General features: G+C 47.7%; 13 protein-coding genes across 13 annotated transcripts; 5 read left to right on the top strand and 8 right to left on the bottom strand.

The window, feature by feature from the left end:
• Positions 1–99: 99 nt before the first annotated feature.
• PEX2_025470 (peptide chain release factor family protein) lies at positions 100–798 on the bottom strand (the record flags this gene model as incomplete). Its single annotated transcript, XM_016739822.1, has 2 exons — positions 100–516; positions 625–798. 2 exons carry the CDS (start codon positions 796–798, stop codon positions 100–102), a joined length of 591 nt encoding a protein of 196 aa, XP_016596645.1.
• Positions 799–1635: 837 nt separating this feature from the next.
• PEX2_025460 (uncharacterized protein) lies at positions 1636–1863 on the bottom strand (the record flags this gene model as incomplete). The annotated part of the gene is made up of 1 exon (XM_016739821.1): positions 1636–1863. The coding sequence occupies one exon, from the start codon at positions 1861–1863 to the stop codon at positions 1636–1638; it is 228 nt and encodes a 75-aa protein (XP_016596644.1).
• A 28-nt stretch (positions 1864–1891) lies between these two features.
• Positions 1892–2326, top strand: PEX2_025450 (serine palmitoyltransferase small subunit family protein; the record flags this gene model as incomplete). Its single annotated transcript, XM_016739820.1, has 2 exons — positions 1892–2009; positions 2079–2326. 2 exons carry the CDS (start codon positions 1892–1894, stop codon positions 2324–2326), a joined length of 366 nt encoding a protein of 121 aa, XP_016596643.1.
• Positions 2327–3021: 695 nt separating this feature from the next.
• On the bottom strand, positions 3022–3416 carry PEX2_025440 (uncharacterized protein; the record flags this gene model as incomplete). Its single annotated transcript, XM_016739819.1, has 2 exons — positions 3022–3273; positions 3363–3416. The coding sequence occupies 2 exons, from the start codon at positions 3414–3416 to the stop codon at positions 3022–3024; spliced, it is 306 nt and encodes a 101-aa protein (XP_016596642.1).
• Positions 3417–3839: 423 nt separating this feature from the next.
• On the top strand, positions 3840–4732 carry PEX2_025430 (dodecenoyl-CoA isomerase; the record flags this gene model as incomplete). Its single annotated transcript, XM_016739818.1, has 2 exons — positions 3840–4030; positions 4093–4732. 2 exons carry the CDS (start codon positions 3840–3842, stop codon positions 4730–4732), a joined length of 831 nt encoding a protein of 276 aa, XP_016596641.1.
• Positions 4733–5191: 459 nt separating this feature from the next.
• cdc123 (cell proliferation protein CDC123) lies at positions 5192–6529 on the bottom strand (the record flags this gene model as incomplete). Its single annotated transcript, XM_016739817.1, has 2 exons — positions 5192–6350; positions 6402–6529. The coding sequence occupies 2 exons, from the start codon at positions 6527–6529 to the stop codon at positions 5192–5194; spliced, it is 1287 nt and encodes a 428-aa protein (XP_016596640.1).
• Positions 6530–6721: 192 nt separating this feature from the next.
• On the top strand, positions 6722–9194 carry PEX2_025410 (COG1/VPS51 family protein; the record flags this gene model as incomplete). Its single annotated transcript, XM_016739816.1, has 3 exons — positions 6722–6864; positions 6927–7096; positions 7153–9194. The coding sequence occupies 3 exons, from the start codon at positions 6722–6724 to the stop codon at positions 9192–9194; spliced, it is 2355 nt and encodes a 784-aa protein (XP_016596639.1).
• Positions 9195–9559: 365 nt separating this feature from the next.
• PEX2_025400 (DNA helicase, UvrD-like, C-terminal) lies at positions 9560–17366 on the bottom strand (the record flags this gene model as incomplete). The annotated part of the gene is made up of 24 exons (XM_016739815.1): positions 9560–10384; positions 10452–10805; positions 10857–10964; positions 11014–11180; positions 11245–11472; positions 11524–11620; positions 11675–11757; positions 11812–12184; positions 12237–12774; positions 12828–12996; positions 13047–13263; positions 13319–13420; positions 13473–13616; positions 13666–13686; positions 13741–14042; positions 14093–14164; positions 14217–14426; positions 14478–14552; positions 14603–15060; positions 15115–15320; positions 15371–15603; positions 15675–15876; positions 15928–16223; positions 16286–17366. 24 exons carry the CDS (start codon positions 17364–17366, stop codon positions 9560–9562), a joined length of 6561 nt encoding a protein of 2186 aa, XP_016596638.1.
• Positions 17367–18921: 1555 nt separating this feature from the next.
• Positions 18922–19104, bottom strand: PEX2_025390 (uncharacterized protein; the record flags this gene model as incomplete). Its single annotated transcript, XM_016739814.1, has 1 exon — positions 18922–19104. The coding sequence occupies one exon, from the start codon at positions 19102–19104 to the stop codon at positions 18922–18924; it is 183 nt and encodes a 60-aa protein (XP_016596637.1).
• Positions 19105–19966: 862 nt separating this feature from the next.
• On the top strand, positions 19967–21398 carry PEX2_025380 (CCDC90 family protein; the record flags this gene model as incomplete). Its single annotated transcript, XM_016739813.1, has 2 exons — positions 19967–21149; positions 21214–21398. The coding sequence occupies 2 exons, from the start codon at positions 19967–19969 to the stop codon at positions 21396–21398; spliced, it is 1368 nt and encodes a 455-aa protein (XP_016596636.1).
• A 307-nt stretch (positions 21399–21705) lies between these two features.
• Positions 21706–22899, bottom strand: PEX2_025370 (uncharacterized protein; the record flags this gene model as incomplete). The annotated part of the gene is made up of 1 exon (XM_016739812.1): positions 21706–22899. The coding sequence occupies one exon, from the start codon at positions 22897–22899 to the stop codon at positions 21706–21708; it is 1194 nt and encodes a 397-aa protein (XP_016596635.1).
• Positions 22900–23267: 368 nt separating this feature from the next.
• Positions 23268–24943, top strand: PEX2_025360 (purine-cytosine permease family protein; the record flags this gene model as incomplete). The annotated part of the gene is made up of 4 exons (XM_016739811.1): positions 23268–23440; positions 23500–23673; positions 23741–24380; positions 24458–24943. The coding sequence occupies 4 exons, from the start codon at positions 23268–23270 to the stop codon at positions 24941–24943; spliced, it is 1473 nt and encodes a 490-aa protein (XP_016596634.1).
• A 63-nt stretch (positions 24944–25006) lies between these two features.
• Positions 25007–26886, bottom strand: PEX2_025350 (Zn(II)2Cys6 transcription factor; the record flags this gene model as incomplete). Its single annotated transcript, XM_016739810.1, has 4 exons — positions 25007–25578; positions 25638–26305; positions 26367–26645; positions 26696–26886. The coding sequence occupies 4 exons, from the start codon at positions 26884–26886 to the stop codon at positions 25007–25009; spliced, it is 1710 nt and encodes a 569-aa protein (XP_016596633.1).
• Positions 26887–26984: the final 98 nt, after the last annotated feature.

Here is a 26984-nt window from a genome sequence, read left to right as displayed (position 1 = left end):
CGTGAGAACTTCGATTTCTCAAAAGTAAACGCTCAAACTCCAATGCAGTAGACATACTATACAAAATCCCAGACCCCATGCAACACTATAAAGCTCACATCATACACTCTTCCCGGACTCTCCGGGTGACTTGGACTCATCTCCAACCTCTGGTGCAGCGTCCTTATTTTCTTTAACCTCACTCCCAATTTCCGATTCACCCTCCTTATTTTCGCCCTCCTTTACATCGTCATCCCATATAATCTCAATCTCATCTTCTTCCTCCTCAACAATTTCCCCCTCCTTAAGCTCCCGATACTTTCTCCTCGTCTTTTTCAACTTGCTAGCCTTCTTCTTCTTCGCCGCCGCAGCCTTAATCGCAACCCGACTGTTATCCCCCTTCTCCCGCGCCTCGACTCTATCGGCAAGTAGCGAGCGCGCAATCTTTGCGTTCTGTGACTGGGAGCGCGTCGCTTGGCATTTGATTACCACCCCGCTAGGCTTGTGGATAATTTGGACGGCTGAGTTCGTTTTGTTCTAGGTTGTGTTAGTTTTAGTCTGCTGGTTGGTGATGGGGGTGGGCTCTGTGAGGAGAGAGGAAATGGAGTCCATGGTCTAGTGATGCGATTGGTACTTGAGACGTACAATCTTCTGTCCGCCAGGCCCGGTGCCTTTTAGGTAGGATATTGATATGTCGGCATCGTTGATCTTGAGCCGTGGGGGGAGGGGTTTTGCGGGGACAATGGGGGTTTGGCTGAAGAGCCTGGCCGGGGCTGCTAGTGTTTGGGACGATGTCCACCAGCGCAGGCGAGAGAACATTGTTTTGGTGTTGGTGCTGTGGTCTGTTGAAGGTTGAGGTTATTGCCGCCGACGTTTGCGATAAGATAGATAAGCTTGAAGTATGCGGGCAGCCCTGGAGTGTTATTTTCTTGGGCTTCTTTTAGTTATTTACTAGTTGATTTGGGGACTATGAGCTGGGAATCTTGGATCAATGAAAGTTCTAGGTCTTTAAATGTCTAATATTTCTGTTTGTTGGTTAGGAATGGCGGTATATACTCCGTAATCTTGTAAGCTTTTCCCGCTGCAACTACATAGAGAAAAGAGAGGATCTGAAAGGTGGTCATGAATAGTAGAGCACTTGTCCAAGGATCATGAGACGTGTATTAAGTCTCTTACATCTGGGCAAATCAACTTGATTAGCGAAAGGACATGAAATTGCTAGTCGTACATCTATGCTTAATATTGTTGCCTACAAACTGTGGCATGGAACAAGTACAATTAAGACCAATGGTTAAAATAGGGAGAAGTATTGAGAGATGATATATAAAGGATATGCTATGCATATAGATATTGATACTATCCAAAGTCGTGGCATTCAAATTGTACAAATTATACAGACTCCGAAACACAAAGTATCGGGTACTTAAGACTCAGGTGTGAAGTAGCGGCAAAGGTATGTACTGGGTACAAGCTCTCGCGGCAAACACGGAAAGGGGAAGGGTTTTGCAGTTCCCCCAGCTTCGCGACTCTTATCCGCCGTCTCTTCCTTACTCCTATCATCAACCCACCTCAACGTCTCCGTGCCAATACGCTCTTCCTGGTTATAACGAATATCCTCCAATTGCCTAAGTCCCCGTCATATCCGACGACCTCACGTCAACATTTTCCCGAGCCGTGTTGATTTGGAACACCATTGCTCATTTTTTCCCCTTCACAACACCACGCTCTAGCCGGGCATACATATAGTACTCGTATCTGATACGACTGTTCCCGGTATCTGCTTCCCGCTTTTGTTATTGGCGGTCCTTGCCCAGGTGGTGTAAAGGGAAAAAAATCAAACGAACGGCACCGAAAGCCGCAGGATACAACGAAAGACCGGAGCATCATACAATCTTCTGAATACCCCGCAACAATGGACTTCATTATCTGGACCGTGTCTAGCCTCTTCCGCTGGATGCGATTGAAGGTCTACCAGTATGAGGTGACATTCTCCCTCTACATGCTTACTCCGATTGAGAAGCTCATCTTCAGTACGTTGCGCCCATCTCCCGTCCTAAATACTCTTGATACGACATGCTGACATTTAATTTCCTCTTCAGACACACTGCTCCTTGGTCTCGTCACCATGATCGCTATGGGCACTTACATTTACCTTCCCGACCACCTCCGTGCCATCTACGGCCGCCTCTACTACTACTGGGCCGGCGAGCGCTTGTTCAGCTCCGGTCGGTTGTCGATCAGCTCGGTCTTTGGCGAAAATGGTGTCGCCACACAGATTGGGGACATGGTGTACGAAACGGCAATGAACGCTGCTGCTACCTCGACCGAGCGCATGGCCGAACTGTGAATAAAAGCCCGACACGCATAATTATTGCATTTGCATTCTCTACTGCCAAGAGTGAGGAACCGTCTATAATGCTCTTGAATTTCCATATTCAAGGGAACCTTGTATCCACTCTTCCTGTCGGCCGGCGCTTGTTTGGAGTTGTGTTCTGGGAACTTGCGGCATCCCTATGATTTGCATTGTCGCAGTGCGGCGGATTACATTATTATTAATTCTTGTCTTTTCTTTTTCTTGGGTCATTCACACCACACTGTGTATAGATAGATATGCCTCTTTCCCGGCAGACTTCTGTGGTCGATTGATACCAGTTGTGTTATCATTGGAACGTGATCATGATTGAAGTTCATATTTGCACACTTTTCCAGAATGATGTACATAGATGTAGAGAGTAGATCGTAGATCGTAGAAAAAAGTAATATGATGTTGGATAATGCAACATCTAAAATGAAAACCCCAGAACGCCCTCGATGCCCAGAGCAGAGTGTTGTACAAGTAAACCCACCATCAGCACATGTGTAACTCCACAGCGCACTGCCAATATTGTCCTCAGTAAGGATTGATCCCCCAAACGAGAGGGAAGAGGAATATCAATGAATCCTTTCGGAACACACTTTCCCCCGGGAACTTGGACAATACGCGCACGTCGTGATTCAGACCACACCACTAGCTCCTCTCAATCGCAACCACTAATTGCAGCCTCATTGCTGGCTCTGAGTGGCTTGGATCTGTGCCTGTGCTTGTGCCTGTGCTTCCGCCGCCTGTCTCTGCTCCCGCTTTATGACATCCACCATGCGCATACGTGCCAATTCCTGGTCAATCTCCTCCTTATCCAGTGGAATCTTGTGTGATTGCTCGGCAGTGGGCCAGAAGCCCTTTGTGGAGAAGCGGTCGTCGAGGTTGGTACCGAAATAGTACATCCAGCCGATGGGGAAGAGGACGTACATGCCAAACTACGTGGACTTTGTTAGTCTTAAGAACAGGCGATGGAAGGTGGGAGGTGGCATTGCCCGCTCGAGATAATTGATTGTCAACTACGCACCTTGAGGACTTCGAGGTTACCTCCCTGCAACTTGCGAAAGATTTGCGACGACATTGTTTGATGTGTTGCTTTTTTTTTCTTAGGGTGTTTTGGTTTCAGGTATTGCTAAGAGTGTGGATTGAGGTTCGATGGTATTTTTGGGATGTGTCCAATTGATAATCCCGCCTGGTTCCAGCAGACAGAGAGCAGCGATGATTTGGAGGTTGATCTTCAATCTTCAATGTTCACTCGCCGAGTGGTGCCATGGCCCTGGGACCAGTCACGGGCTTGATTACTCGGATTTGAGCAAACAAGACAAACATGCATATATATATCTTCTGCCTCAGGCACCGATTGGTAGGTTCACCGCGGGCCTCGGCTCCCCGCAAACTTAAGCTGTACCCGGAGACCCTGCATAGAGACAATTGATAAATCATTGCACATCCAGTTAAAATCCATGTCCCCTTGAAAAATTTCCTTCTACAATATACAGTAACAATGTCAAACGAGAACCTCATTACCGTTACCTACCAGGATCGCGTAGCGATCGTGACACTCAACCGGCCTGACAAGCTAAACGCTCTCAATGCCGACCTATACTACCTTCTAGCCGAGCGTTTACGCGAAATTGACTCGAGGGAGGATATCTTTATCACAGTCCTGACCGGAACAGGTCGTTTCTTCTCTGCGTATGCCATCCAAGCTTGACAAGATCTACTATACGTATCTAACACTCATATCTTCCCCACAGCGGAGCCGACGTAACAAGCGTACGTCCTGGCAGCAGCGAGCTGGGCACAAATGTTCACCGCGAGCTCCTGAAAGGGTTCGTAGCTAATAATGTCTACGTCACACGCACTTTCTACAACCACTCCAAGATCCTCGTTGCCGCCCTGAACGGGCCCGCTGTCGGTCTTTCAGCAGCACTGGTCGCCCATGCTGATTTCATCTACGCTGCCCCGCACACATTCATCCTCACTCCCTTCTCCTCGCTCGGTCTTGTCGCCGAAGGCGGCGCTAGTCGTGCCTTCGTTGAGCGTCTCGGCATCGCCAAGGCGAACGAGGCACTCATTATGAGCAAGAGGATTTCCTGTGACGAGCTTGTTTCGGCTGGCTTTGTGAATAAGGTTATTACACCGGAGTCTGGGAAGAAGGAGGACTCTGATGGGTTCTTGAAGAAGGTGCTTGAGGAGGTGGATGATCGTCTTGGTACGCACTTGAACCAGACTAGTCTGTTGAAGATTAAGGAGCTGGTAAGACGGCCTGAGAGGGAGCTTTTAGATCGCCAGAATGGCATTGAGGCGTTTGAGGGCCTTGAGCGCTTTATGCAGGGAATCCCGCAGGAAGAGTTCCGGAAGTTGGCGTCTGGTGAGAAGAAGCATAAGCTTTAGTTGCTGAGTGGTGTTTTTGTATATAGCTATTAGAGGTAGCTATTAGAGGTTACAGCTGCCTGTTCTATGGCCTTACCTCAGTACATACTTTTCCTAACTGTTCAAAGGGTTGACTGGTTCTTGATACGTTATCTTGTTCTTCAAGACGAAGAATAGAAGTAACAAACTAATATCAGAAGATGCGATCCTTGAATCAAACCTCCCTGTTTGTTGTGATATAGCATACAAAATTTGTCTTTGTAGATTCTAAAAAAGACCTATCTAGGTAGGTAATTATGGAAATTGGTGGTTGACGGCGACATTTATATATTTATCTTTATTCATTGATAGTGTGGATTGGTTTTCAGTCCACGATGCAACCTTGGAATCCCCAAATACTCATTTCCCTGCTATAGTCCAACGCCACTAGACCAAAAATCCATGCTTTTATCCCACTCAGTGTTCTGAGCTGAGATTGTTTTATTCAGAGTCACTATCAGCAGCCCGATCCTCTTGCTCCTGCTTCTTCAAGATATCCTGCCACTGGCCCATGAACTCACTCATGCCGCCAGGCCCATCAAGCGAAGCATCGACCAGCTCCCTCGGCACCTTGTGGGCCGAATATTGAGTAGAGCTGAATGCGTACGCCTCGGGATCATCCTTTTTGATGAGACGGAATTCCGGAAGGAAGGGGGCCTGTTCGTCATCTCCTTCAGCGCCCTCATGTTCTTCTTCCGAATCGGAAGAGCCCGAATCATCTTCTTTTTCAAGCTCTTCCGCTGTGCCGGAAGTGATGATTTTACCATCATGGAGTGATATTCTCACAAACTCTTCCGCTACATCATCTTCTTCCTCTTGGACACCAATCGGATCCTTCATCTGGAGAATCTCCAACCAGCTGTATAGCAACGGGTCGGTACGCTGCGCCCAAGGGTTGATATCAATCAACCAGACACGTTGGTGCGGTGCAGGGATATAAACGTCGAATACAAAGTTGGATTCGGGGAAGGTGTCCTTGAGCTTCTCATCGAAGAATGACTGGATCCGAGAGCGGAGCATATCACGCATGGGGAAGAGGAAGTCGAAGTGATTTTGATCTCGTTGGGTCATGCACAGCAAGACACGGTTGCGCACAAAGCAACGGAACTCGAGAGAAGGGTTGAAGTTGACGTATTTGCGGAGAACCAGGGAATACGGAACATCCGGCAGCGGTGAGTCAACGGTGAATGGCGTGGGTTCGTCATCAGTTGTATCCGGCACACAGTCATCGAAGGGGTGATCTAAATCATGGGTGATGAAGTCGCTGCTTTTCAGGAGGAGGTAGATGTCATTCGGAGAACGGCATTGGGTGTCGTTTGTGGCAGCCATAAATGTTGCATCTTTGGGAGCACTCCAGTTTAATTTCGGTGTGACGATTCCGCCAAAATCAGAGATAGTATTCTTGATCTGAGTGTGGATCTCCTGCCACTCTGTAGATGGATCGGGCTCCTCCTCGCCCGAATCGGAGAATGTGTCTAGGTTATCATCGTCGGTTGGGGCGACAGTCTCGGGCGGAAGAACAATGCCATCGGCGCGGAGGTATTCAACGAAAGAATTGGTCAATGGAATGACCCGCGACTTGGGAGCAAGTGTGCGGTACCTAGAACTTCGGTCAGATATGTCTAGTGTTGAGTCATATATAGAGGCTTACCGCGGATGCCAGTCATGATAGGAGCAATGCAAGATATGGGAGTAGGTGGTGGGCGGAAAGGGAAGGCGATCTGGAAGATTGTTGGATGGCATCTCTGCCATAGCAGCGTCTGATTCAATCAACGGCATATTGGATATCGTTTGTGTAAAGTATAAGATATTCCGACGACGGCCGATTTCCCCTCGGTGGCGGGGAACTTTTTCTGCCATCACGTGTTGATAATGATAAGGCCGAGTACGGGTCTAAGGCGCTCAGGCATCCGTGTCGCCTGGATTACCTGTTCTCTATAAACCAACGTTCTCACCACATATCCCGCCAGCATGGCTCCTGAGGCTCCTGATCCTCAAAGCCTGAAGTCATGGAATGATGCATTCCAATACCCAATTCCCACGGTTCGCCGTGTGGAACAGGAGCTGCGCCGGGACATTGCGAGCAATAAGGAGAAGCTCCGAGCTCTCGTGGGGTAGGTGATTGATTTGCCATAGTAGCTGTTCTCTCGCTAATATTGATATGCTTTGATCATAGGACGCGATATCGGGACTTAGTTGGAACCGCTGAGACGATTGTGGCAATGAATCGAGACATACAAGACGTGGAATCCATCCTGGCCGATGTTGGACGTCGGTGCAACCCCCGACTTATAGAAAGGAAGCATGTTCACGTCCGGCAAATAAAGACTGGCGATGCCGAGAAAGGTACGAAACAAATCCTGGAGGAAATCAGGAATCAGTAGCTAATACTGTGGACTTAGACGCAAAGAAGCACGCATTTGGAGCACAGCTTTCTCTCCTTCACCGCTGTACAACCTCTATCAGCCGGCTTTTGCGACGTCGTGGTTCGCTACTGTTGGTTGCGAAAATCCTCGTTGTTTCCAGATCACTACACAGCACATTATCGAAACATGAATCGCTCCCTCCATTCCTTGATGATCTCTGGAAGCAAGTAGCGTCCCTCCGGCAAACACTTCTCAAACGGATTAATAAACGCCTTGCCTCTACAAGCGCCTCAGAAGACACCATCATTGAATCATTGGCCGCCTATTGCCTTGTAGAGAGCCCTTCTTCCGATGATGCGATTCGTCATTTTCACCGAGTGCGCCTGGACCTCATTGTTAGCCAGTTGGATACGTCTCGTGAGAACATTCCCAGAGCTCTCCAGCTGTTTGTTCGGACACTTCAGGTCTCAAAGGTTTTGCGATCCCATCGATTCTCAGATGTGCTTTCGAAACTTAAAGCTCGACCGCTCCTTGCCGACTCAGAAATTCAGAGTCTAGATGGGCTGGAGGTTGAAGTTCTTGGCCGCTGGGTAGCTCCAGATGTCAAAAACTTCACACCCTGGATCAAGCTCAGCGAACTAAACAGAACCCAGGGTGTGGAATCGATGAAGGAATGGGCACTCGAGGCTTTCTCAAAATTCTTTGACGGCTGCCAAAAGAGCCTGGCCCACAGCACCGATTTCTCCGAGCTCCTCTCGCTCCGCACGGAGACCGTGGAATTATGGCTATCATCCTGGGGCTCAACAGTCATTCGCGGCTCGGTAGATGTCCTCGAAAGTCTTCGAAACATCTTCAATGACCACCTTGCCAGAATCTTGAATATGCAAGCACAAAGCCTAGGCGAAGTCGGTACTCAAGTTTCATCCATAATATCAGACTGGGAGAACACCGGGCACAACTCCATCGGATCTCTGTGGGATGCCGATCTCATTACCGCAGAATACACGAATGGCGCACAGGCGTTCAAACAAACAGTCGCTGACAGATTATTGGGTCGTGACGAAGACGTCTCTACCGTTCTTACGAAATATCAAGCATGGCTGGCATCAATCCAAGAAGTCAATGAATCCATTGACTCTCTACGCCGCACACGATGGACAGACATTCTTGTCGGAGGTGAAGTTGCAGACGAAGATATCGACTTCACCCCTCGACTCAACGAAGATGACCCCCGCCACCTATCCGATTCTCTGCGCTCTGCCGTTCGGGACGCATTGACCAGTCTCCAGGAATCATTCAGCAGCGCGTTCAAGTCATTCACCCCGTCGCATTCCAGCGAGAAAGCCACTTTCCTCCTGAGACTTATAAGACTCGTCCGGCGAGATATCCCCGCCGGTTTTGTATCTGGAGACTTTATCTTCTCGAGCGAAATAGTCCCTGATCTACAAAAGTTGCTTGCGACGGAAGTAGTTGCCAAGGCTGGTTCGCTGAGCTTGATCCCGTCCCCGAAGAGTAACACCCAAACGGGCAAGATTAAGACCGTGCCAGGTCGATCACTCTGGGAAGGCGAGCCTGCCATACCGGTTCAGCCTTCGGCTTCGAGCTTCAAGCTCCTCCGCCGTCTTACTTCCTCGATGGATACCTGTGGATTGGACCTGTGGGATCCGTCCACTGTGAAAGCGCTGAAGCAGGGATTGAAAACGAAACTTGAGGCGGCTATTTCATCTGCTTTGGATGATCTCGATAGCGAAGATGCCCCTATCAAGGCTGAGGCCAAGGACGACCAAACCACTGCCAACGGAGATAAAGAAGAGGAAGATAAGGCTGCAGAGAAATCGGAGACCCAAAGCCCAGATCCAGATCAAGTTGAGGGCCTACGCGACTGGAAGGTTCAGCTCTTCTTCGACTCTCTGTATCTGTCCCAGATGCTCGGCGAACAAAACCAGCTGACTGGTGTCGTCGAGCGTGCTCAGCAGAGCTCTGGTTCCAGTGCGGAGACTGTTAAGACTATCAAGAAGCTTGCAACTGAGTATTGGACTAGGACGGAGCTGCTGTTCGGTCTCTTGGCAGCACACTGAGTGGTTCTCAAGGAGGATGCTGCATCCCGCCAAATGCCCATTCATGCTTTACATTATCATTTCAAGCAGCAGTGTATACACGCTGTACTTGAATTTATTTTGAACAGAAGATACACTGATTACGTAGTATGCAGACAAGAATCCATTACAGAGTATGTAGACAAGATATCATACATTTCATTTCATACAATCATATCTCGTCCAACCATAAAATGATCATTTGCCAGATATTAAGAAATTTCCCTCGTTCCACACAGATTACCACTGGTTAACCTTTTTTTGATGACATTTTGTATTTTTAAATGTTTTTGTGGCTTTTTTGTTATCGAGCTTTCGCTCATCAATCAGGGAAGGGGGAATACCCTTTATCGGTCAGGACTCTTCGCAATGATCTCGACCTGAGATCGAATGATTTCAATCTCGCGCTGAACAGCCCAGAGGGCGCGCTGGGCCTCACGAGCTGAGCTACCGAGGTCCTGAGCTGGAACGGTCATCATACCCTCGTCGATGCCCTTAGGAGACCAGTGCTCAACGATGTACTCAAGTTGGCCGTCGATCGGGAGAATACGGCCGCGAATGACAGAGAGTTCCTCTAGCTTTGCGGTGGACCAATTGCTGTCGAATTGCTGTCTCCACCGCTCCTTCAGCTGTCGGAAGTTGTCTAAAACACCATCAAGAGCCATGGCAATCTTCATACCGTCGGTAAATATCACCTTGCGCATGTGTATTTTATCCCGAGTGGACCAAGCGGCCGCGGGCAGAACGCTCATGCGTCTCATGCACACCTTATGGAAGTGCTGGACAAGTTTGCCCTCGCGTGTTTGTGCCCTAAAGCGATTGTTTTCGAGCACCTTCATCACCTGTCGCCAGCGTCGCTGGAGGTTCGTGATCATGTCCAGCTCGTAGCCGGTGTATTCGTCAACTTGCCATTCTTCTCCCAGACCCATGGATAATGGATTCTCAGCAATACGCGATACTTGCAGGATATCACTCAACTGGGCGAACTTGGCGTTGCCTTGTGTAAAGGACCGCAGGAATAGAGGAGCGGACTTTCTATCGTCAAGTGCAATGACGCAAAGCTCGTCTTTGTGATTGTAGGCTGCATACTCGCGGATGCAACTTTGTCGGAACCTATCACTGTTGGAAAACTCCAGTGCCATTCCCGGTGGAATAAGGGTCGATCGAAGCGTCTAGTGTTTTTTAGTATAACTAGTCAAGCTTATTTTGGAAAGCATTGCTATAAGCAAATACACATACCTTGTTGACCACCTTCTCCATCTCCTTAAAGCCGATTGGCTGCTTGGGCCAATGATTTAGGTTGAGATTCACGGTCGTCAGCAGCTCAGTGCAGCGCCGTTTGACAATAGGGATTGGAAGGTTACTGCGACCCAATCCTTGGAACCTCAGAACACCGTTGGTGAGCGCACTTTCGACCTGTTCCATGAGGTTGCAAAAGCTGATGACAATGCTCATCAAGTCGGTTGTTTGCACTCGGATTTCTCTGTCCTTGAACCCATAGTCTTTGGCGGGAGATTGCATAATTGTCGAAAGATGCTGCAAGGCCCAGGACCAAGGAATTACGATGCCCCTTCCTGGATTGGCGATACAAAGCTGCACAGTATTAGTAACCTATTGTATCATCGACGATATTTGGAAACATACAACGTATGTAGCTGCAAATTCGAGCACGGAAAGAACAGCATGGAGTGACCCGAGGGAGGATTTTGGTGTTTTCTCGAGACATTGAGCAAAGGCGCTGACGCCGTTGTGCTATACAAAGGTTAGTATAGTCGCATAATTATGCAGATTAATGTCTCACAAAGTCTTGAGCATGGCGTCTTGCAACCGCGGACCGAATTCTCTCGGCAGCATTCAATGCCGTCAAAGACAACGCAAGCGGATGGCCGGATCGTCTAGGGCGCGGTGGCATGTTTCGATCCATATTCAGAACCAGTGCTCGCTGAAAGCGCGTGGCTGGGTGAGGGCCTGCAAATTGAAATTAGTTATTAGAGCTAACTTTGAGCTTTTCAGAAAAAGAAGTCCAATATACCGAGAATTTGAGCTTCTTGGACCTTCTCTAGAGAAGAGCTTAGACTGCCCATCGAGCTCCATTCCTTGTTCATACGATAGAACAATAACTCTTCGAGGCAGTATGCAGTTGCAGCAAACTCTGGATTGCTTTGCAAGTTGGAACGCAAATTTGCAATTGCAGTAGAGGACTGCTCCAGTGAACTGACAATTACCAGCTCCTCTTGGATATGTTGTATCCAAGTTCTCCCTATACTATGTTAGATCTGGGGCGTACGACAAGATTGGACTGATGACTTACTACGACCCAGGAATGGTTTGCTGAAAGCCTCACCCATAACTCTTTGATAATAAATAGGCGTCAGCCGCGCAAAGACCTCAGCAACAGTGAGAAGGCACTGCGGGAGTTAACTGTTAGTTGATCTGTTATGCCTTCTTTGTATTTTACTCACATTCAACTTCGAGATAGCGAATTCTGCAGTAGGCTTCTCATGGCCCCAGAAGCATTCATTGGCCTTAAGCTTTGAACAAAATCCTAAATGAAATTGTTAGACATTTCTAAGCGATGGTGTCACCGGATAAAGCTTACCTTCGTAAAGCTGTTGGAAACAAGTGGGCGGAAAATCCCTCTTCATAAGACTGTATGCATTTTCATGGAATTGAGTAAGCGCTGCCGCAAACTTGTCTTGAATGAAGTCTTTCGCAATGTCAAGCAAGTTCTCGGATGAAGATCCATCAAGGGGCGTTGCTGTGTAAGTTCTCAACGGAGACCAATGAAGCAAGATTGTCTGGTTCTCTTGCTTTGGATTGGTAAAAATGCCACAACTCATAGCCAGGCAAGTAAGGGAGTACTGGTTCTGGGCATAAAAGTCCTGCAGCAGCTTTCCAACTCGGATGACAATATCCATTGGAAGATGTTCGATTTTCTGCTTGGTGAACACTGATGGCTCGAAAGAAATCACCTGAAAATGGTTAGCTCACTACCCACAAATGAGGTCAAGATTGAAAACCAACAAAAAGACAGAAAACATCCTTCAAAAGGCCTTTATCCAGATGTTTGACTGAGGCGGGTTGATCAATGTCGTCAAAATCATCCATCAAAAGCAATAGCGATTTCCACTGAGCTCCGAGTTTTTCGAGGTAAGTCGATTTGACTGATTTCAGCAGCCCATCTCGTTCAGGCTTGCCCGGAATCAAGTCTCTCTGGGAATGCAAAACCTCGACCATTGAATAATTAAACAGCTTTTCGACAACTGGCTTGTCAACCACTGGCATCAATTTGTGGACCAGCAATGTGCTTATCGCCGCAGGAATGTCACCAACAGCCACTGATAGATCGTAATACTCAAACCATCTGGACTTTGATGAATAGAGCGCACGTAACTGGTCCCACATTTCAAACTCTTTGAAGAAAGCGATCTTGGACACATCTGACCCAAGCATGTTGATGGTTATCGCCCTCAGACTGGCAGAGACACGTCCCTGCTTCAGCAAGATATTGCATAGTCTCGAGTAACGAAGCAAGGTGGGCTCGCTGAGGTACTCGCGGTTCCTATACAGAGTCAATATCGTGTAATCGATTTATTAAGAAATCGGTGTGAAAACCTGTTGGCATAGGTGACTAATTCATCGAACTGGTCTCCGCGGCGCAAGACCTCGATTGCCGCCTCGTATTGACCACAAGAATGATAACACTCCGAAGCTTCGGTGAACAGAGCGCCTTTCTCATAGAAAGTTGCAGCTTTCTGATATTGTTCACGATCCTTCCAGATTTCTAGAAGAGAGGTCAGCATTCCTCAGGCTCGACACGATTGAAAAACAAACCTGCAACTTTGCCGAACTGCCCAAGTCCCTCATAACACATCGCCGCTTCTGTAATGAGCCCGATCTCTAAGAAAAGAGCAATGGCTTTCTCATAGCATGCGGCGAATTCTTCGGTATCACCAGCCGCTCGGTGGGATCTTCCTTCTTGCTCATGCAAACACGCTTGTGAGTGTGTCATTCCTCGAGAATCATTGGCTTTCTTATAACAAAACAATGCCTGTTAAACTTTTATTAGCACGAAGCTCTCCTCCGCCTGGTGAACAGTATATTACCTCTGCAAAGCTCTTCCGGTGGAGAAGATGTGCTGCTCTCTTGAGCCACCTCTCTGGGTCCACTGATCCACCGGCCCGCAGAACCATGACTTTTCCCGCAACCTGAGAGAGATAGGATGAGTATGCGAGTTATTTGGACCAGAAGATTACTTACATTAGGGTCTTTCTGCCTCACAACTTCAGCGAGCTCGAGGCTGTTGCTCCGTGAGAGCGTTTGAAGAATGGGATCAATGCTGTTTTCTTGGGTTTCCATGAACCAAAGTTGCTTTCTGGCTCGGGTAACAGCAACATAAAGTGACTGGTTATCATTGTTAGCAAGAAAATTGATAGCAAAGGAAGAGATGTACCTTGAGTTCTGAGCACAAAGCCTAGTTGGACATGTTAGCAATCATAAAAGGTTGGCTATTTTATAGAATACTCACCGCATGTTTCTGAGAATCAAATTGCGCTCGTGCTACTTGAACAAGCATGTGAAGGCACCGGTAGCTGCTGCCAAGCCCACTGCTCCCGAAGAAGTCATACACCAAGACATCATCAAACTCCATGCCCTTGCTTTCTAGGATCGTCAAGACAAGAGCAATATCGCCGATTTGAGTTTGGAGTTTGTCCTTCGATGTATCATCTCGGACAAGGATCACTTGCTCAGCACCAAAGTCGGCGACCTTGTCGTTAAGCTTGACCAAGCCAATCATTTTGGCAGAAAGGATTGAAGAGTCAAATCCGGCTATGTGACAAATGTTAGTGATCGAATGCCAATGAAGCGATATGACATACCAAAGATAATTGGCTTTGGTCCTCCAATATAACCAATCTCTGGATCCAACTTATCAATTGTTTCCGGGAATCCTATGCATAAAAGGTTAGATAGAGACAAGCCTGATCTTTAAAATGCTCATACCATGCCAGAGTAACTGCATCACCCATGACGCGAAGCTTAGAATGCCCTGATGCGAGCGGTAATTCTTAGCCAGAGAGAATTGAACAGGCTTGGCAAATGACGGTTGATTTAGTTCGTTGGCAATGACTTCGTAATGTTCATAAAACAAAGCCTTTATCTCAGGGAACCGGAAAACTGAATCCTTTGAGATGCATTGGGCAGTATCACCAGCTATATGATATTAGTCAATTAACCTTGTGGATCAAATCCGGGAGACCTTACCAAGGTGAATCCCACGGGCGTCACTGAGGCAGCCCAAAAGTAAGACAATATCAAGACAACGCAAGTCCTGAATTTCTAAACACGCAGTTAGTACTCTACTCTCAAATATTGCAAAATTGACCCACCATCAACGTAAATTTCATCAAAACAACGCTGAATCTGCTTCGCCAGGGCTCTGTTATCTCTCAGCGACTTCAGCAAGACACTGACACGGTCCAGCTCGTCGACCTCCTTGCGAAGCCTTTTTTGTTTTTCATAGCGCTCAAATGCTCCAAATACCTTGTCACGCTCTGCCTCAGATGTAAAGGCGGGAGAAGCTTTCGCGCTCTTCTTCACATATTCTGCACGGTATAACGGCTTCAAGCTTTTTGCTGTGATGCTGGAGCCTTTAATGACGCCCATGATCTCTGCGAAGAGGAGCTCGGGAGAGCATGATGGTGGAGATAATCCACTTAGAGAACCCCAATATTCTGTTTTGAAAATGCTGAAGTCGATCACTCGTGGCTTGTCTCCCACTTGCGGGTCTAGACTCTTTGTCTTGTTTGGATTGATGTCTCTTAGGAAGTCTTTTCGATCAGCCATTCTACTTCAAGTTAGCAAGAAATATTGACAAGCTTGGCATTGAAGGTTTTCAAACCTGATTGTATTCTCTAGAAGCCCAAGAAATTCATCGTAAGTGCAGACGATTGGAAAGTGCCAGTTCTTCAGGGCGAAGAACGAAGTCGGTTTCAGATCTAAGTCTACATCCTCTTCGATCGATGGAGCCTTGGACTGAGCATCTATCAGACTCTTGGCATATGTTTGAAGCTTTGAGGCCAGATAGGAGGAACGGGTCAAGAGAAGCTATTCATGTTAATTTTCCATCCGCCATTGTGAGAAGAGAGAGAACATACCTGTCGGGCTTGTTGCTCATCCGAGGCTGACTGTCTTGCTTTGTGCTTGGCGAGCATCTTGAACAACAGACAGGTGGTTTTTCCCGTACCACTCCGTCCTAGAATCAGGCTTGAGGTGCTGAAGTGTTTCACAATTTCTAGCTCTTCGGGCGAGAGATCGAAGGGAAACTCCTCTGCGTCATTTTTATTAACGATGGACTTCAAAAACGGCTCGGTGAGATTGTAAAACTTGTCTTAAAACTTATGGTTAGCTCACAATCTATAAGGGTGAGTGTGGATGGGGTTGAATGGGATAAATTCATACTTGACATCTCAACTAGAGCCGGGCTTGCCTTGGAGGAAGCAATGGATCTCATTTGAGAAGACCCGGTCTCTTTCACGTTGCCGAACTGGCGTGGCGTCCAGGTTCCATCAGATTGCTGAACAGGACGTTCCAAACAGAGCTGGGCAAGTTCGGCGGTGTAAGATTCCTGGATTAGAATGATTTGCTCAATGGCAGTTTCCAACTGTAAAGCGAGGTTAGCACACGTCTCATATTACTCTATTTGAAAACACACCTCTTCTTCCGATGTCACAATTTGCCAAACTGCCAAGGTTAGCATAGATCTGCAAGTCTCAATGATATGAAGATACTTGCCTTTCACAATCTGCTGCTGCACCCATGGAAGCTCATCGTAAAAGCCGACATCGACCTGCCACAAGATAGACACAGTTGCAGAAGCGCTAACTTCTAAAATAGGAACCTGCATTTTCTTCTTCTGTTGTTTCGATCCCACGCGGCGAGAGAGATCTTTTCCTTTCCATTCGCCGCTTGCCAAATCTCTGAGCTTCTGTTCCACTCCGCCAAAGTCGCCTAGATACGGTTAGAAACGACCAAACTGCACAGACTAGAGGCAAATAGGTGGTAAGACTTACCTCCGCGGACGAGTTTTTTGGCATTTTTGAAAGCGATGTCAGACAGCAAGACTTTCCACAGACCGACTCTTTTTCCGAAAATGTCTTGGGCACTACTAGGTGCTGTAGTTCGATCTGAAGGCAGAGCTGTCGAGCTAGCCAAAGTGTCTACAAGACTCCCGGTGGTGAGCCTATCCAGACATATTCTGCATGGGAAGCTGTCTAGGGCGGAGCGCGTGAGTGCTGGGATTATCTCATTTTGAAGATGCTCCGCTGCATTGGTGAGGCCTCGAGCGGACAAGGGTGGTAAAATGCCGAAGTGGTTCATCTGCTGAAGTATCTCGCTCGAGACCTTGAATTCCTCTTTGATATCCTTTCTGGGGCCTTGCTCAGCTGGGGTCGACTTTTTGTCGTCCCGGTTCAGTACCTTCATTGATTCCAAAGGAGGCAGGTTCTCCACTTTCGTCTTTTTCAATTCCTCTTCATAAGATGTATGAATGAGCGAGTTGATGGATTCCATCAGTTTTTCAGCAATGTTCCAGCTCTCCACAATGGCTTGTGTTCCATGATCAGCAGAACAGGCATTGCACATGGTGATCAGCCTGTCCCCAACCTGCCTGGAGAGAGTAAGAGGAAGATGGCTCCTTTTCGACAACAGCCATTCCTTCAAAACCACAGTGTACTTTTCGTTAGCCACTAGATTATCGAACAAGTCTTGGGATGAGAGGAGGGTTTTGGTGAGGTCACGTAGAAATTGAGACTGTTGTTTAGTAATGAGCGGTAGTGCGGATCCAACGAGTTGAATCATTTGAGGAGGCGAGAAGATGTTATCGTGAAGAAATGGAAGGACCATAGCCTTGAAGATCTCCTCAGCCACCGGACCCGGTAGTTGCTTAGCTCGCAATATTTCAAAGCATTTCAGTAAGCGTGAGTGTGTCTGGTCTGGGTTGAGAACCAGTTGATCATGGACCGATCCATCTTGCATCGCTTCCTGCAACCGAGTGTAGTACCTTTCCACATTCGACAGAGCATGGTTGTATTCGTGTAGTCCAGGCTTCTCCTGTAGCAGGATTGAGGTCCACGGGGTCTGTACAGACACCATTGTGGTGTGATAAGACTCAATGCTTGTTGTTTATGGGTTGAGAAGTTGGTCAACACAGGTGGGGATTGATAGACGCGTTTGGCGCCTGATGAAGGACGTTGCTTTTTTTTGGATCTTTTCGTTGGATTTTATGGTAATCAGAACTATGACAGGAAATGGTATGGTTGGGAAAGCCAGGCCAAGACGAGACAATGGTTTTGTCGCCGTCTCATCGGTTGATAGCTTGAAGTGACTGTGTGTCGATGCGTGTCGAAGAGGTAAACAAGTCGATGGAGGGGAGAGAGGGTGAGAGAGAGAGGTGGAAGAGGTGAGAGGTCGGGGTCATATGTCTAGACGCGTGCCTTCCAAATCAGCGATGTCAGATGTGACTCCTTTCCCGTCGCTCTTTCCCAAAACCTTCTTTGTCCATAACAAACACAAACACAAACTTCCATGGATCCATGGATCTAGTTCCTTTTAACCTTGGAAAAGTCATATGCGTTGCACCCGGGCAAACATACCACATCTATGAGACTTCAAAGAGCTATCTGATATTTGAATCCTACAGAATGGCTAGCAAAGCTTCCAAGCGAAGTAAAAAGTATAAGTAAAAACCTCAATATATCATGCCCATCTAGGAGTTGATGAGAACGTGCACATTTCGAAATGCGGATGCATCTTTGCACCAATACAGTGCCATATCCGATATTCACTAGCCTGTCTCATTATAACAAAAATTCAACATTACTGACTTCAAACACAGGTCTATTAGCAAAATGATTGTAAAAGGGTCATATGTAGTTTTATAGGGAAATCCGATCTCTGATCCTTTGATAAAGTTGGAGATAGTAGAGTGAGGAAGGCTAAAGTATGCCCATGAGCCTAAGCAGGGTAACACAGGGCCCTCATAGAAGTAGGAAATAAGCACAGTGAACCAGCGGGATGCATAGAGATCGGTCTGTTTGGGGCTATAAAGCCTACGCAAAAGATAATTTGCAGCTGATTACATCATATCATCTGTCATTTAAGTATCTGCATAGGAAACACACATATAATAGCTTCAATAAGTCATAAGAGTATAGTTCTCTATCTCAGATAGTCCGCCACTAATGTCTAATATCTACTCATGTTTAATTTCCTCAAACCTAGCATGCCAAGCCTCGTATCCCCCTATCCTAAAATCGTTCAACTCGCCAACAAAAGAATTTGACGCTAGCTTCCATTCGCCATTATATTTCCTACCCCAAACCATGTTTTGTAAATGTCTTCAGCCTCTCTAGACTTCCAATTCCTGAATCACGCCATTCGTTTACAGCCTCGGCCCTTATATACAGCTTCACCTGAACTCCAGGCAATAGTCTGTTTCAAGATCGTAGTCATAGGGTTTGGTTCTTCATCGGATTAGAGGAAAATGTTTACCAACTTCGGACAATCGCAAAGAGGCTTCGAATCCGCCATTGCAACGAGATCTTCAATCGGAAAATAACTATCTAGATTTCATAAACCATGCTGGAAAGACTGGAGTCCGAAAAGCAATCAATAATAAATGGTCTAACAGTGTTGTCAACTTGGTAAATCACAAGGGCCTCTTTGTTGTGGCTTCTTCTGTCATTGATGGAGGTATCGGAATCTGGTGAGAAGATGACTTTTTCATAGTCTGTGTCATCGCATCTGACTGATGAAACTCGTCTCGATGAGCTCTGGTAAGCCAGTCTTTATCTATTTGGTTAGCTTTGTCTTGAGAGGGGATCTGCGCCATACCTCACGTATTATAATCCATAGTCTCTGGGGTTTTTCCACGGGAGATGCAAATGTGATTTGGAGATAGCCATCAATTTTGCAAAATTTCCTGAGAATGGATTCCCAACCAACCTGTTTCAATATTAAATTGGTAGAATATTCAAGATCAATCAATTCAACACAAGCTCCTCTCCTCGCTTGTTCTTTTTCCACACTTTTTTGGTGGAGATCTCGCTATCCTCGGTGTTGCCCTGTGCTCAACTCAGGCTTTGGTAGGTCAGGTGCTTGGATTTCCTTCGCATTACTGGCATTTTGAAGGTTGATGCATAAAGAGAAAGAAACAAACGTCCGGAAGTCTGAACATGCGTTTTCCTAGGGCTGCTTTCCCCAGGATTATCAACCAATCAGGTCCCTCAAAGGTCGGATATCTCAGCTAGAGACCTCGGGAAGCTGGGGTGCATTGTCCGGATTAGATCTTTATTATGAGGTTCGTCTCATCACAAGGAGTTCAATTCGATTATATGTCCATATAATGAGGTAGAATATCAGTCTTAGATCTCTTGCCCATGTCTACATCCAAGGTTATACATGCAACATAGAAAAGTCTCCTACACAAAGTATGCTTTTTTACTGCCTTCACAAATATCTAAAGAATCTAAAAGATATTCAAAAACACCAACTAAAAAGACCCCGCAAGGCCAAATAAGCGGCCGACTATTCTTATATAAAAACAAAAAAAACAAATCCCAGCTCCTCAAGATCACCTGGCTAGGCGGGTCCACGGGTATTGAGATGACTAAGCATACATCACCGGAGACGGAGTGACGTTGATTATTCCCCGCGGGAAAGAAAGTTAGCTTCTACATATGCTGGTTACCACCATGGCCACACCGAGGCTGCCGTTCCTGTATCCAAATTTGATGCGCGCGGTGCGATCATGTGAACCGAGAACATACCGCTCACTTAGGATCCCATACCGGCCCACCCAACGCTTCCACACGAGCCAACAACGGGAGCGCGATTCCTACCAGCGACGATATGGTCCAGCTGTCGAACCGAGTACTGCTCCTTCGTTGCGTCCGAAGAAGGGCTCCCGCGATCAGGTCCAGGAGGTGCCAGAGGATCCATTGACTGAACATGAGGCTGTAAATGCCTCCGAGCAGGAGGAAGCTTCCCCGGAAGAGTCACAGTCGGAACCGCCACAGGAGGCCGAGCCGGACACCACAGATGTCGCTTCTTCGGAAACCCCAGCCTTAGATCAACAAGCGGAAGCTCAAGCTGGCGCTGAAAGGAAGGAAGATAACCCCCCGACGGACCGGGAACCGCACGAGGAGCAGGCAAAGGATATAGATGGCGCCGAACAGGACCAGGCTTCGGCTTCTTCGCCCCCTCCTTCCGAAGGCACATCGGAAGAAAGTACAGATACATCTTCGTTCACAAGCCAAACTCCGTTCGATGATGTCCTCCACATGCCCTCGCCGTCTGTGTACCTAACCCCAACCGGGGAAGCTTCCTCGTCCGAGGATCGCCCGCCACACTTGTCCCCAGCGCCGTATGTACACCCTTTCGACACATATTCGTTGGTACAGGATCTATCCAAAGGAGGATACAGTGAAGAACAGTCTACTACAATCATGAAGGCTGTGCGGGCTATCCTACAGAACAACCTCTCCCTTGCTAGGGAGAGCCTTACTTCGAAGTCCGATGTCGAGAATGAGGAATACCTATTCAAAGCAGCTTGTTCTGAGCTTCAATCATCACTCCAGACAGCTCGCAACTCGGAAATACAGCATCAGCGCTCATCGCGCACGCAATTGCAGCATGAAACGGATATAATCTCGCAGCGTCTCAGCCAGGAACTTGCAGGCATGAAGGATGACATTAAGGGCATGTTCAATGATCACAAGATGACCACGCGGGAGCAGCAGCGGAGCATCGATACCTCGGTTCAGGAATTAAACTACAAGATCACCGTGTCGCTGAACAGCGATGGAAAGAGTGAAATTGAAGGTCTTCGATGGATTTTGACCAGACGTGCCGCTTTGACGATTGCCATCTGTGCTTGTAAGTGTCCAATTTTCCCATTGATTCCTAATTGGTTTTTTCTTGTAGCTAACTCGATTATAAGTCATGATCATTGTGTTCTTGAAGTATGCTTCTACACGCAAGACGCCTGAGCCGAAGCAAGCCAAGCAAGTGGAGAAGCCGGCCGTCACCAAAGAAATCACCACTGAAACCCGAGTCGTACGGGATGGTGGCATTCAGACAGCCGTTCCGTCTGCTGAAGCGCATCTCGGCGAATCTCTCGGTTGAGATCTTGAACATGAATCCTCGCCTGATATACCTCCTGTCGTTATGCATTTGACACTTCCACTCCCCATGTCCTATCACCACCAGCCACATATTCCTTTCTTTCATTTGTTTCAGGTCTCATTTATCCACTTGACCGGGCTCTTTTACATTCCTTGTATCACCACCAATTAGACAAAAGCCGCGATATATATATTTTTACTAAACATGGCAAACCCACCTACCTTCCCAGGTATGTACAACAGACTCAAATCACAAAAATCATACTTTCCATTTTTGCACATGCAAGCTCAGCCCCTGAATCCCTCGGCTATTCCTTCACCCAAGGCACCTCCTCAGGGCGATACTTATAAGCCCTAAAAACCGCATTGCTAAGATAATCAAACCCGATGGCCTCCATCTCATCCAACTCCTCTTTCTTCATAACCTCCGTATAATTCCCCAGCTGTGGCACAACAAACTCCCAAACAACCTCACCCCCTTCAGTAACCTCCATAACCCGTCCACTAGCAGCTTCACAAACCAAAACATTCCCCCCAACCAACATCTGCGCAGACCCCATAAACGGCGTAAAGAATCCCAACCCCCCGGTCGAGAAATCCTTATACTCCCACTTAACAATCCCCTCCTTCGAAACAACAATCGCCCTCGAAAACGGCACCGAAATCCCAGGCCTGAAAACTCCATTATCAAGAATCAACATATCCCCTGCCTCATTAATCTCATGAGCACAATGTTGCTGGCTAACAACCGGCGCACCGAGATGCCATTTCACCGCACCCGTATCACGACTGATAACAAACACACTTGACGCATTCCTCGACGAAGCAATAATATCCCCGGCAGAGTCAAACGAAACGCTATTGATGAGGGGCCAGTGCTCGCGCGTGTAGTGCGCATGCGCAGCAAAGACAGCGGGATCTAGATGGTCGATTGCGCGCCATGACCAGAGGAGCTTGGCGCCAGTGTTACCGCCGCTGCCGTCGAAATCTGCGGAGGAGGACGTGGTGCTTGTTGACCATGGCTGGACGAGTTTGATGCAGTCGCCGTAGATGACGCCGTTTGGAGCTTCGGTGGATGGGATCCCACCTTGGACGCGCGCTGCTTCGGCGCTGCTAAGTGGCTCAAGCGTCGTGTATAGGATTGTGCCATCGTCGAGGTGGTTTTGGTCGTGGTGTGCTAGTGGATCGCTGTATTGCCGTAGGATCTCGCCTTCTGGGCTCACTTGCATCATTACGCCGCCCCGGTATTTCGCCCACATTGGGAAGAGGTTGGGGGCGTCTGGGTGCGCGCCGTTGTAGGCTAGATTGCCGTCTGCGAGGATGCGGGCGTGACGGCCGGCGCGGTGTGGGAGATTCCACCGGTGCACTTCTTTGCCTGTTGTTGAGACTAGGTGTGCGGTGTTTGAGGTGAGAGGTGCGTATAGAACATAGCCTGGGGAGACGCGTTCAGCGTCGACTCCGCGGAGACCGAGGCCTCGGCGGCGGAATGTGTGCTGCTCCATTAGGGATGGGTCAATTGATTGACGAAGTTGATTTGAAGAGAAGAAAAAGAACGCAGACGCAGGGGACTTTATGTTTGATGAAATCGAGGGAAGTGGAGTATACTCATTGTTCTAAGGGCATCCCGGACCGGCATACCGCGGTATGCCGCGGGAAATAAGTATTAGCCAAGAGACATTCGATATGGCGCGAGATAAGCCCAATCATGGATGATAATAGGTATAATCCAGTGTGTAATGTGTTATCGATAGATCGAAGATGAGCAGGAAAAGGAGACATTGTGGAAATATAGAAAGGAGAGTGTTTCCCCGGCATAGAGTCATAATTTGACCAGTTCACTTCAGCTTTCTATCTCGGTTTCCTCGTCGCGATGAGTAACTATAATGAATCTATACAAAAATCACAGTCTGAACCAGAGGCAGTGAAGCCTCATCGACCATTTTTTAATGCAAGATTCTCCATTGAAGAAGGTGGCATCGAACGGGTTACCGATGAAGAACGACAACAGAATACAACCAAGTTCTGGCATGCTGCTACATTCTGGTAAGACAGATATTCGAGTGAATATAGATCGCTACTAACATATCACTTTCTATCTACAGGTTCAGTGCAAACATGGCTGTAGCTACCCTCAATATCGGCTCCCTAGGAGGTTCCCTCGGCCTTCCATTCTGGGACTGCTTCATCGTCATTCTCATAGTCAACATCACAAGCAACTTGCTACCAGCCTGGACATCTGTATTTGGATTGACAGGACTGCGCATGACGACGTTCTCGTAAGTATTATCTTTCTATGAACTAGCTCTCTGCATTGAATATCCCACTAACACCCGATTCCTCTAGACGATACTCATTTGGCTACTGGGGCAACATGCTCGTCGTCATCTTCTCCATGATCGCCACAACAGGCTGGAATGCAATCAACTCTATTTCTGGCGCAGCCGTCCTGCACGCCGTCTCAGATGGCCGATTTCCCATCTGGGCTGGCGTCATCGTGATTTGTGTGGCTGTCTGGGTTATCTGCGTCCTAGGCATTACCTGGATTCATCGCTTGGACACATTTATCTGGATCCCGCCTTTGATTGTGTGGTGTGTCGCAGCTGGGACGGGTGCTTCTCAGCTCACCGGCGAGGACCATTCGCGTCTTCAGGGTTCAGACAAGGCTGCTGCTATTCTTACATTCATGGCTTTGATCTTCTCTTTCTCGGTCTCCTGGGTGAATTGTGCGGCGGATTATAATGTGCGCATGCCCAAGGATACGCCGCGTTGGCAGATCTTCGGTGCTACATATGTTGGTATTTTTATTCCCACTGTGCTTGTCCAGACTCTTGGTGCGGCGTTATATACAGGTACTACAACCAATGCGACGTGGAAAGATGCGTATACGGTTTCTTCAATTGGGGGGTTGCTCAAGATGGCATTGGAACCAGCAGGGGGATTTGGAAAATTCTTGATGGTCCTTGCGGCATTAAGCTCAATTCCGGTGAGTGAATGCATATGCTAGTTGGTGTTACCAGTTGGTGTTTATTTCAAGAATCGCATGCTAATCTTTTGGAAAAGAACAACATCCCAAACAACTACTCCTTTGCGCTCCATGCACAGAATCTGGGACCATGGGCTATGCGCATTCCCCGTGTGGTCATGGTCACATTTGGATTTATCGCGGCGATAATAGTCGGCTGTTGTGCAGCCAAATATTTCTCTGACACTTTGCAGACATTGCTTAGTGTGATTGGGTACTGGACTGTGATCCATATCACTCTGGTCCTGGAAGAACATTTCATTTTCCGTCGTGGGTGGAATGGATATGATTTCGACGCTTGGAACAGCGTTGCTAATTTGCCATTTGGATGGGCCGCGATCGGAGCCTTCGCTTTTGGGTTCCTGGGTGCTGCTCTTGGTATGAAAACCGCGTGGTATTCGGGTCCTATTGCTTCTTTGATTGGAAAGAAGGGTGCAAATATAGGTCACGAGTTGACATTTGCGTTCTCTGGGGTTGTATTCCCTTTGTTCCGGTGGATTGAAAAGCATTATGGGGGCCGGTGAACAGCTGTTACTATGTTGCCGCGTTATTTCGTTTGTAAACCAGGTATATATCCGCTTGTTATCTCAGTCAGGTCTCCCTGGAACAGATGGGCTTTCTGGAAAGAGACCCATATTGGACAGAAGATCCCAATCCCCATCAGCCGAAATGCCCAGTCCAAGAAATTCCGGGAAATAGTAATTGTTAAGTTCACCAAGTAGCTCGTCTGGTTGTGGATTTGCTGGCGATAGCTCGACGTGTGGTCGTAATTTTTGATGCACCTTTGTGATTATATTTCCCAAAGTATGCGCCGCATGGCATGGCAGTCCAATGCAGTACAGCCATTGCACTAAGTCACGTACAAGCAATTCAAGCTCATCGATGTTGTGAGTCGAGGCAACCTGCTCTTGGTGGGCATTCAGTAGGCGGCAGATGACAATAGCTGCAAAGGTGATCATATGGTAGATGTGATCGGTCAAATGGCGGGTGCGCTCATCTACTGTATCCATGGCTAGTTGCACAATTTCCGTAGAATGGTGAATCATTTCCGACACGATTGGTTCCCGGGCTCGAGAAGACTTGGATTTCAGAGCATGCTCGTATAGAAGTAGATGCGAGAAATGAAAGCCCATTGAGAGGAACTGGGATCTCGGTTGCTCTGATCGCAAAATTCATTAGCAAGAACGAGGAACCTAATATAATTCAAATGTAGCATACCAAGAACAAATTCCCATTTTCGTCTCCAGTCCTGCAAAGCTGCCACTGCTTTCAGCAAATCAACTGACTCCTGAATGAGATGTTCATATACAGTCCAGTAAAGATAAATCTCGGCCACCATCCGTACTTCAAAATTTATCGCGTGATCCGAAACAATAATAGCACGACACCGCTCAATTTGCCAGGGCTGTAGCATGGATCGACGACTGGTTCCAACACAATAATGCATATGAGCGAGACAAAGATGATTCCACAAGTAGCAATTATTCATGATTTCTTCGTCCAATTTGTTTGGAGGATGAGATTGAGTCGTGACAGCAGTAAACAGCGGACTTGAGTGGGAGTGCTGTAAAGCGAACCCACTCAAAAGCCAGCTATCGATACTCAAAGGCACCTGTCCAACAGTCGTCGACCACATAGACAGGATCAAGGTAGCCTGGAAGAACTCAATTGGCTGTGGGGTAACTAGAAGAGTGGTAGATGCCAGAGAGCGGGCATACTCATACAACTTCGGAGCAAGGCTTGCAGCCAATTCCTCGGAAGTGTGCCGCACGGCGATCAGAGAACAAGCGCAGAAGAGCAAGCTCGATTTTTTCACTTGGCTGAGAAGCTCGCTTGGCTCACACTCGGGGTCGAAAAGAACCCATCGGCCGTAATATTCGAGGAAACTAAGAAAATGTTAGTGACAATTCGTCGTGATAAAGCGATTCATATAGAAGGGCAGTATACATTGTGATCAGCGTAAGTGCAAGATCAGGTGAAATGAGCTCATCTAATACCGCCCCCAGAGACCTGGCATCGGACATTGGTTTGATGCCGCTGTCTGTTGCTAGATCGCGGATGACCATGATTGGAGCCGCGGAAGATTCCGTGACCTTGTACGCACCGCCAGACTCCGGGCTTGTCTGCGCGGGGGTGGGCCGACTCGACTCATGACCTGGAGTCTTTGCTGGGCCTTCTCCAAGCCTATCGAGCAGTGTAGCCACGGTCTTTTCAAGACGTTCCAAACTACGGAAACCTGTCAGTTTGAGAGTGAACATGAGCCACGGGATTCATACCGAGCATCCGTGCCTGGTGCGGGGGCTACGGTTTCCTCGACCGAGGCAGTAATTTGGACGAGCGAACAATTCTGGTGAAGTCGATCGCATCGCATACATGCTCGTCCAGGAATTCCAGCCTCATAGCATCTGGTCTTTTGTTTTCTGCATGAGGTGCATGCTCGAGAGGCACGACCCCGATCTGGCGGCATTTCGATTTCGCAGGCGGAGACTAACTCTTAGAGATGGAATTGAAGCATATAATAATACAGAATTGAAGTCTATGTACAAAAAGAAACTAGAACTTAGA

The sequence above is a fragment of the Penicillium expansum genome (genome assembly GCF_000769745.1).
Source record: "Penicillium expansum strain MD-8 chromosome Unknown contig68, whole genome shotgun sequence".
NCBI classification, from domain to species: Eukaryota; Fungi; Ascomycota; class Eurotiomycetes; order Eurotiales; family Aspergillaceae; genus Penicillium; species Penicillium expansum.
Note: the sequence above shows the minus strand (reverse complement) of the source record. Positions and strands in the feature narration are given on the sequence as shown.